General features: G+C 45.6%; 1 protein-coding gene across 1 annotated transcript; it reads right to left on the reverse strand.

The window, feature by feature from the left end:
- Nucleotides 1-548: 548 nt before the first annotated feature.
- LOC100662224 (speedy protein E4-like) lies at nt 549-6,294 on the reverse strand. The gene is made up of 5 exons (XM_064296012.1): nt 5,614-6,294; nt 4,909-5,109; nt 4,185-4,243; nt 3,482-3,567; nt 549-1,357 (listed from the first exon to the last, which is right to left on the reverse strand). The coding sequence occupies exons 1-5, from the start codon at nt 5,720-5,722 to the stop codon at nt 1,141-1,143; spliced, it is 672 nt and encodes a 223-aa protein (XP_064152082.1). The 5' UTR covers nt 5,723-6,294; the 3' UTR covers nt 549-1,140.
- Nucleotides 6,295-9,837: the final 3,543 nt, after the last annotated feature.

Below are 9,837 nucleotides of genomic sequence, written 5' to 3' on the forward strand. Positions count from 1 at the left end.
AAGTCAACCTGTGCTTACCTCATTGACTGGGTAACCTGTCCCTGGCAGGGATTGTAAATGTGAAAAGAAGCTTTGATTCTGTAGGAAGGTGCTGTGGGGTTGGAAGAGAGACAGATACCAGCCATACCTAGAAGCAGAATCTTTGGAGTGGTAAAAAAAAAAAAAAAAAAAGTGAAATTGTTCACTGCATAGGATCTGTACACACCATGCTTACCTTGCCTATGGGAAAATACCGGGGAAATTATGACTAAGATATATTCATTTTTTACTAAAATCAACACGCCATCAAAGATGTCCTTTGGCCTGATTGCTTTGAGTTAAGTGATTTTGGCCAAATCCATGCCCTGGTGACAAACTGGTTTTCCTGAGGTCCTGCTGAGTGGCCTCCCCAGTGGCCAGCAGGGCTCAGGGAGACTGTGCCTACGACTGGTTGTCAATCCGAGACCGTGAGGCTGACAGGGAGTGTCTGATGTTGAGGTGATAGGGAGCGTCCATCCAGGTGGTCTATTTCGCATTGTACGTAAAGTTATGTGAGTTGGGGGGTTTTGTTTTGGGTCAAGAATGGGTAAAGAAAAATAAATAAATAAATAAACCCATTGCTGTTGAGTTGATTCTGACTCACAGCGACCCTATAAAGACCGAGTAGAACTGCCCCATAGAGTATCCAAAGAGCACCTGGTGGATTTGAACTACCAACCTTTTGGGTAGCAGCTGTAGCTCTTGACCACTATGCCACCAGGGTCAAGCAAAGGGTTCCCCATATTTCCTAAATGTACATCATCCTGCTCCTACAGGTGAGAACACAGACATACCTCTCCTCAGGCCGATGTCCTCAAGCCTTTGTGGTCTTTGGGAGCTCTAGGGAATGAGGGTGCGGTCTCGCCCCCACACCCAGTGCTCTGGGTCATAAGCCTGGATCTAGAAAGACAAACCCTGTTAAACCCATTGCCATCGAGCCGATTCCAACTCATGGTGACCCTATAGCCGTTGAGTCCTTAACCACTGTCCCACCAGGGCTCCTCAGGAAAGACAGGCAGCCCCCTGAAAAATGATGGTCTCCACATAGGTCCCTCCCTCTCCTTGTCTAGCCTCCCATTCTTTCTAGTCCCCAAATCCCAACTCCAGTCTTCCATGTTCCCCTCACTCTCTAATCCAGCCTGACCCCTCCCAAAAGCCCCACAGCCCCACCTCTTCACACTCTTCCCGGGAAACCCTGGTCTTCCAGCCCATGGACCTGACGAATTGAAATCTTAGCTTGTGGAACAACGGGCGCTGGGAGCGGTTCTTCCCATAGAGGAACGAAAAGATGGCTTGTTTGGGGGCCTGGTTGTCCTCTTCCATGTCATTGGCTAGGTAACTGGAGACAAAAGTCAGGTTGCTTGTCAGGAGCAGAACCAGGGAGGTCTCAGGCAGAGACTGGCCACCCAGAAAGAATGACACCTGCTGCTATGGATTGAATTGTGCCCACCACCAAAAAATATGTTGTAAATCCTGGCCCCTATGCCTATGGAGGACCTCTGGTGGCACAGTAGTCAAGAGCTCAGCTGCTAACCAAAAGGTTGTCAGTTCAAATCCACCAGCTGCTCCTTGGAAACCCTATGGGGCAGTTCTACTCTGTCCTATAGGGTCGCTATCAGTCAGAAGCGACTCGATGGCATCGAGTTTGGTTTTTTGGTTTTTACGCCTACGGCTATAACCCCATTTGGAAATCGGGTTTTCTTTGTTACATTAACTAGGCTATATCAGTGTAGGGTGTGCCTTAAACTAATCACTATTGAGATATAAAAGCAGCTTAGGTGCAGAAGAAGACAGACACAGGGGAAGACCAGCACTATCTAAAGACAAAAGAGGCTGATTAGCCCACAAGCTCAGGAACTCCAAGGGTGGCTGGCTAGAGAAGCTGAGACAAGGACCTTTCCCCAGAGTAGACAGAGAGAGAGAGACTTCCCCTAGAGCCGGGCCCTGAATTTGGACTTCTAGCCTCCTAAATTGTGAGAAAATAAATTTCTGTTCATTAAAGCCACCCACCTGGGGTATTTCTGTCACTATAGCAGCACTAACAAACTAATGCACTTGCCTTCAACAAGTGTTTAGTCTCATGGGATTGTGTAAGGGGGCAGGAGAGTAAAGAAGTAACTATGACACAGAAGAGCACATGATAGCAGGCTTTTAACTGAAGTACTACTGGGATGTCATGAAGGGTTTGGTGTTTGAACTGATTTTTAAGAATAGGTAATTGTCTTCAGATACACGTGTATGAAAGGCATCTAGACAGCCAACACAATACAAAAACAGAGGAAAGGAAATGGCAGAGTATTTAGAAGGAACAGCGAAACAAAGGACTGAAATAGCAGAATGATAAACAAGTTTGATGGAGAGTGTAGGCAGTGTTGAGTTCAAACTGAGAACTCTGGATTTGATTTAAGAAAGTAATTGGCCAATAGAGTTTTTAAGGAGGGATGTGAGTGGCTAGACCTGTGTTTTAGAAGTCTATTCAGGCAACATATGTAAAGTAGATAGGTTTGGGGAGAGACTAAGAAACGCTGGCTGGGAGAGTTTTACAAGAGGTCTGTGTCATGTAAGGAGGGCCTGAATCGTGGTATCAGTAGTGGGAATCCAGAAGAAGATGACAGTTACATGTGGCATTGACATGGGAAAGAGAGAGACAGAGGGAAGCAGAAATGACTATGTTTCCAGCCTGTTTGCTTGGGGGGCGTAGTGGTATCTACCTGTCTGTCGGTGGAGGCTTGCGCGTTGCTGCGATGCTTAGCAGGTTTCCATGGAGCTTCTAGACTAAGACAGACAAGTAAGAAAGGCCTAGCAAGCTACCTGAAAACCAGCCAATGAAAACCCTGTGGATCACAACAGTCCAATCTGCAACTGGTGCAGGACGGGGCAGCGTTTTGTTTTGTTGTGCATGGGGTCACCGTGAGTCAGGCACCAACTTGATGACAACAAACAACAGTAATTGTGGTATCAGTTCTCTCTTTCTTTTCTCTTAGGAGACTTTTATGTTTTGTTCATTAAAAAAAAAAAAACTGTCGTTAGGGTGTTTGTTTTTAAAAAGAACAGAATTAAAAAAAAAAAACACAACACTATAATCCCGATACCCAAATGATTCCTATCATTTTTATACAGAGAATAAACAGTACTAATAGATTGAAGGATAGTTGAAGATTAGATTCCCACTTCTCCCCTGCCCCACCCCTAACCCCCTCCCCCCCCAGAAATTGCCATTGAGTCAATTCTGACTTGTGGTGACTTCATGTGCTACAGGGTAGAACAATTCCATTGGGTTTTCCTGGCCATGATCTTTATGGAAGCAGACCGCCAAGCCTTTTTGCTGCAGCGCTGCTGGGTGAGTATGAACTGCTAACCTTTCGGTTAGCAACTGATCATAACACACTGTGTCACCTGGGCACTTGGGCCTACACTCCCAGGGTACTGAATGTTGGTTGATGGGATGAGGCAAAATACTCACAGAGCTAGGAAGAAGTGAATCCGCCGGTACTGCCAGGAGAAGAGGCCAGCCCGACTAAAGTAAGCAATGACCATGCTCAGGAGATACTGATGGGGAAAGGCAAAAAAACCACAAGAGAGTGGTCACATCCCAGAAGAGGAAGAACCTTGGAATCAGGGAATGGGAGGCTGGGGCAGGGCTGTAGCTCAGGAAAGAGAATCTGTGTTGGGTGAGCGTGCTTATTTGGGGAGCAAAAGGGTGGCATCAGTAGGTTAGCTGCAAATCAGGGAAGGCAGAGATGGAGAAGTCCGTGATGTCTCAAGATGACAAACACTGACGGTTTGAGGGAGTGTGTTCAGAATGGCTGGTATCAGGAGGGTCTTTGATAGGCTGGAGCAAAGAGGACCCCAAGGAGCTGAGAGGAGAGGGGCCTGACACTTAAGGCAGCAGCAACCAAAGGGACCAATATCCAGGCAAGACTATGGTCTAAGCCTCAGATTCCAAAGGACCCTGGGCAAAGGCAGGGGCTGCCCATTCACACTGCAAGAACCTTCTAGGACCCCCAAGAGAGGTGTTGTCCGGTCATGAAGAGGCCAGGACTGTGTGAAGCATTAGGGTGGAGATACATAGAGGGAGAGAGAAGTAGAACTGTGGTTTAGAAGGTACCCCCTGCTCCAGGATATGTGTTTAGGCAGGAATAGGGTTTGGTGGAGAACAATGCTACCTTGTCAGAGACCCTCAGGTTTTTGTCCCAGGCCAGGAATTTTTTAATGACAGGATCCTCTGTGAAAAGAAGGCACCTGTTAGATTGGGAACCAGAGCAAGGTTGCCATGGGCATAATCCAGAGCAAAGAGGAGAGCCATACCTCCCTTGGAGAAGTTTCAGGGTTGTGGCCAGAGGTTAGGGCAATGGGAAGAGAAGAGAGAACATTTCGCTGGGCAAGGGATGGTAACTTCCCATCATGAGTTTTCCAAGGAGTTGGGTATCAGTAGAACGTGAGCATAATTAAGATCTTTAAATAAACAATTATGCCCCCTCATTGAACAATGATTGTACCATTTCAGATGACATAGAGTAATTCCCAGTCATTTTCTTATTTGATATTCACATCGGGGTGTGAAGATGGCCTTGTTATCCCCCCTGGTACAGATGAAGACATTTAGAGATTCAGAAAGGTAGGTAAGAGTTAAGAAGTTTCATAGGGTTCAGTTGAAAACAAATTTTCTTATACCAAGTGCAGACCTGTTCCAGGTCTAGCCTAATCCTCCATCGTTTTCTAGCTGTCCCTCATGAGTGGTCAGTATAGAGTTGGCTTGCCACCTCCAGTGATGAAGTGCCCACCCAACTAACAGGGAATTCTTTTCTATTGGAAAGGTGTAGCTATTGGAAGTTCTTCTTTTTAAAAAAGAAGTAGCATTGGAGGGTGCTATCTGGGGCCTTTTCCTACCAAGCAGCCTGTTGAAGACTTCATGATGCTCCGGTAGCACAGATGACACCCGCTGCCTCTTCAGCTTCATCTTGAGGCCGCAAAGAGACTCCACGACCCAGATATCCTCAGCTGCTGGAGTTATCTCCTCCTCGAATGCTGTTGACCAATCCCTCTTCCGGCCAGAAGACTGAAGCAGGGGGTTGGGCTCTACCCAGGGGACTGAGTACAGAAAGGAGGCTTCAGTATACAGCTTTTTTTTCTCCTTGGAATTCAATCATCTATCACGCAAGCTCCCCCACCCGAGACAGAAACTCTCCCCTTCATCCCCTCCAGCCTTGTAGACTATTGGTCTTCCCCCAAGCCATCGCCCCATCTTTCTCCTTTGTTGATACTCTTCTGCTCCCATTCACCTTGCCATTTTTCCATCTCCCTGTCCTCAAAAAATTTTTTCATTATATGTAATTTCTCCATATCAGAAAGAAAAAGAGGAGGAGGGGGGAGACTCTGCTTGTTTCCCTTTTCTCCTCCTTGAATCTCATCTAACCCGTCTTCCTTGATTCCCAGTTTTACCTTCCATGTGGATGTCTGTGTCTCCAGCTTTTGTACTCTCAAATTCCTTTCTTTTACTCACACCCTACTCAGGCACTCCTTCCTAACTTCTGTACCCCTTCCTCATTACTAGTCAACCCTCTCAAATCTCTCCTGATGGTCCAGGCCACTTACCTGATGGTCCTGGGATTTCTTCATTCACTATCACTTCCAGGGGGTACCCTGAGGAGCTCAGCTGGGGACTCAGGTCCTCCAACTGAGAACTTGGTTGACAGCTGTCCATGATTTCTCTCAAACTACTTCTTCCCTTCTACAGAACCTAAGCCCTAATAAGTCCAAATCCCTATTCAGTATTCTGGCTGAACCCAAGCTTGTTATCTCTTCTCCAGAATAGGGAGAAGTTAGGAGTGGGAAAGAGCTCTGAGAAGATGCTATTGCCCACATCCACTGCCAAGCATCCACGGAGTTTGGTCCTTCCAATCAGGAAGGTTGGAAGCCTCTGATGTCATCAGTCAATCCAACCTGGTAACCAGTTTGAAGGAAAACACATGTAACTGCCAGAGTGATGTGGGTTCTTCTCCTGGAGATCAGGGGTCAACGGTATCTCATGCCACTGCTCCAACCTCCAACCATCCCCCCAAACTACCCTCAATGTCTCAGAGTCATAGTATACCCTACTCCCAGCAGATGCCATGTTCTCTCCATTCTACACTTGAAATATATGGGACTCTCAGGTCTAGCCTAACCCTCCACAATTTTCTAGATGTCCCTCATGAGTGGTCAATAGACAGTTGGCCTGCCACTTCCAGTGATGGAGAGCTCACCCAACTAACAGGAAATTCTTTTCTATTGAAAAAGTGTATTTTTGATGGGAAGTCTCCTTTAAAAAAAAAAAAAAAAAAAGGATTGGAGGATGCTATCTGGGACTGCTTCCCACCAAGTAGCCTGTTGAAAACCTCATGGTGTTCAGGTAGCACAGATGACACCTGCTGTCCATCCCCATTTCAGAGCCCAGGCCAGTGGGAGAGAGAGGAAAATGACAAGGAAATTAAGGACAAGCAAAAATGATAAACCTTACAATAATGAGATAAACAAACAAAAAAACACAAACCCATTGCCCATTGAGTCGATTCCAACACCTGACTACCCGATGTGTTACTGAGTAAAACTGCTTTATAGGGTTTTCTAGGCTGTAAGCTTAATGGAAGCAGATCACCAGGCCTTTCTTCCAAAGTGCCACTGAGTGGGTTCAAACTGCCACCCCTTCAGTTACTAGACAAGAGCAAACTGTCCGTGCCACTCAGGGACCTTAAGAGTGAGTTAAGTATGCAGAAAAGCTCCCAGGTACATTGGCTTGTCAGATTAGAAAATTAGTTCAATATAGCCAGGATGCTGCTTAGAAGCAAGGATGGGCGAGACTTTTTTTCACATGCTTTGGACATGTTATCCCAAGGGACCAGTCTCTGGAGAAGGACATCATGCATAGTAGAGATCAGTGAAAAAGAGAAAGACCCTCAAGTAGACAGATTGACACAGTGGCTGCAACAATGGGCTTAAGCATAACAATTGTGAGGATGATGCAGGACTGGGCAGTGTTTCATTCTGTTGTACATAGTGTTGCTATGAGCCGGAACCAACTTGAGGGCACTTAACAACAGCAACAGAAGGTGAAATAGACAAAGAATATCTCATCTAGTATGATGTCCCGAATTCAGACTTCTAGGCTCCTGAATTGTGAGAAAATAAATTTCTGTTGTTTACAGCCTCCCCTCCCCCACCAAAAGATAGTTAAAGCACTCAATTTTGCTGAGCTATTATGCTCAAATTTATGGAAACTCGCTTTGTTCAGGGCTCTGTGCTGGAGGAAGTACATATCCCCCACCCTCAGGCATCTTTGAATCCAAAACACATTTTGAGAATCGAAAAACAGAGCGAACTCTACTTGTATTCACACTTGCTTCAAATGGTGTCTCCAACTTCAGGGAGTCCATGGGTTGCCAAAGCCTACTCTTCAATTCCAATTAAGAAACTCTAGTCTACAAACCAGGAGTCCGTGCATGGCGCAAAGAGTTAGTGGTAAGATTGGTGGTTGAAACCTACTCCAAGGTGCCTTGGAAGACAGGCCTGGCCTTCTGACTCTCAAAGATCGCAGCCTTGAAAACCCGGTGTAAACAGTTCTACTCTGACGCACAGGAGTTGCCATGAGTCAGAATCGACTTGTCAGCAAGGTACAAGTCTACATATCAATTTTTTTTAGCACATACATAGTAAAAACTGCAAAAGTAAGAACTTGTGTAAGGCAGAAACCTGTCAGAGAAGGAAAATTCAAATATTTTCCACTAAACCGAGCGATAGAAAAGTGGTAAGATTGCACCCTGTCAAAGCCAGAAAACTTGCAAGACCTGGAAAAACAAGGCAGTCTCGTCAAGTTCCAGCTGTCACAGGTTTCGCTGTATAGCTTTTGACCCAGAATTGCCACTACCACTTACGTATCATATGAATACAATATCACATGTACCAAAAAGACTAAATGGAAAAATCTCTGATTCACGATAGAATATGGTATTTTCTGTGAAGGTGGTTTCAAACAGGGGAGTACAGATTTGGAAAAGAATCTAACCATCTCAGCATATTACAGTATCAGCGGACGTATGTTCTGAACCTTATAACTCATGTCTGTGCTTTTCGGCCGATCCTGCTTTTGATCCATTGTTTGAACTTTGATGAGAAATAGACCTGTTATTCTGGCCATGCCTAAAGTTTTATTTTGTATTTTGCCCCCTTACATATTTATGGGGGGTTAGTGATGGTTCAGTGGTAGAATTCTCGCCTTTGACAAGAGAGACCCCAGTTTGATTTTCGGCCAATGCACCTAAAGCGCAGTTACCACCTGGCTGTCAGTGGAGATTTGCATGTTGCTACGCCTTGGAAACTCTATGGGGCAGTTCTACTCTATCCTATAGGGTCGCTATGAGTCGGAATTGACTCGACAGCACTGGGTATGATGCTGAACAGGTCTCAGTAGAGCTTCCAGACTAAGACAGACTAGGACAAAAGGCCTAGTGATCTATTTCTGAAAATCAGCCAATGAGAACCCTGTGGATCACAACGGTGCAATCCTGTTATGTATGGTGTTGCAGGGGCCAATTTGATGGCAAAGAACAACAACATATTTATAATTAACCCATAACGGGCATGAGTAAAGTCAAATCTATTCATCCAAGGTGCGGTGACTGAGTATCTACTTTGTTTACAATCATGGACTTTCAGAGTTGGATGAAGCTTCAGAGACCACCTTTCTTGGAAACCCTGGTGGCGTAGTGATTAAGAATGTGCTGCTAACCAAAAAGGTTGGTAGTTCAAATCCACCAGGTGCTCCTTGGAAATCCTATGGGACCGTTCTACTCTGTCCTATAGGGTCGGTATAAGTCGGAATCGACTCGATGGCCATGGGTTTGGTTTTTTTTGTTGTTGTTAACTACAGTGTGGCTGATTGGACCCTGTGGTAGCCTGTAGGGGCCAAGTGGCAGCACTCAATTGACAAAGACAAAGTGGGCATGGTTGCCATAATAGACAGAGGGGTCAAAGCAGTAATCAGAATAGTCAGACTCGTATGGACTTAGGGCATCGTCTACTTAGTCATGGTGTCCCTAGGAGTGAAATGGATGGGAAATCTACTAAATATTTACTTCATCTGTACAAGTGGAGGAATTCTATGTCAAGTGAATAGCAGCCTAACTAGAATCACCAGAACAGAGAGTTATGGCCTGTGATCATTAAGGTTGTGTGAACTGGGCTGGGCCATGATTCTCAGTGGCTTGGCAGTTATGTAGTTTGGCAGTTGTATAATGATGTAATCACCCCCATGATGAGATCTGATATAATGTGATCACCTCCACGATGGGATCTGCTGTGAGAAGCCAGTCAGTTGAAAGTGGATTTTCCTTGGGGGTGTGGCCTGCATCCAATATAGGCGGACTTTCTGGCAAGGCTCGTGGGCTTTTGCTCACCCTGGATCTTGCATCTGGCTCCTGTTCATCTGACCTCCAGTTCTTGAGACTTGGGAGCAAGCAGCTTACCTGCTGATCTTGGGTTCAGCAGACCCTGCAGCTATGTCAGTTGGGAGAAGCCTCCAGCCTGACTTATGGACTTGGAATTTTCTAGCCTTTTCAACCATGTGAGCCATTTCCTTGATATAAATTTCACTGGTTTTGCTTTTCTGGACAACCCAGCTTGAGACACAGCTCATCAATCAATTCCCAGACTTGAGCAAGTTTATAGACCCACAAACCTTTGAAAGAAGAGCAGACCAGGCCCCTTTGAAGAAGGATTCCACTACATTGCCAAAAATTTATACTATTAATCTTTCTCCCAACCTTCCCCAAGGGGATCTATGGT

The sequence above is a fragment of the Loxodonta africana genome, chromosome 12 (assembly GCF_030014295.1).
Source record: "Loxodonta africana isolate mLoxAfr1 chromosome 12, mLoxAfr1.hap2, whole genome shotgun sequence".
Lineage (NCBI taxonomy): Eukaryota > Metazoa > Chordata > Mammalia > Proboscidea > Elephantidae > Loxodonta > Loxodonta africana.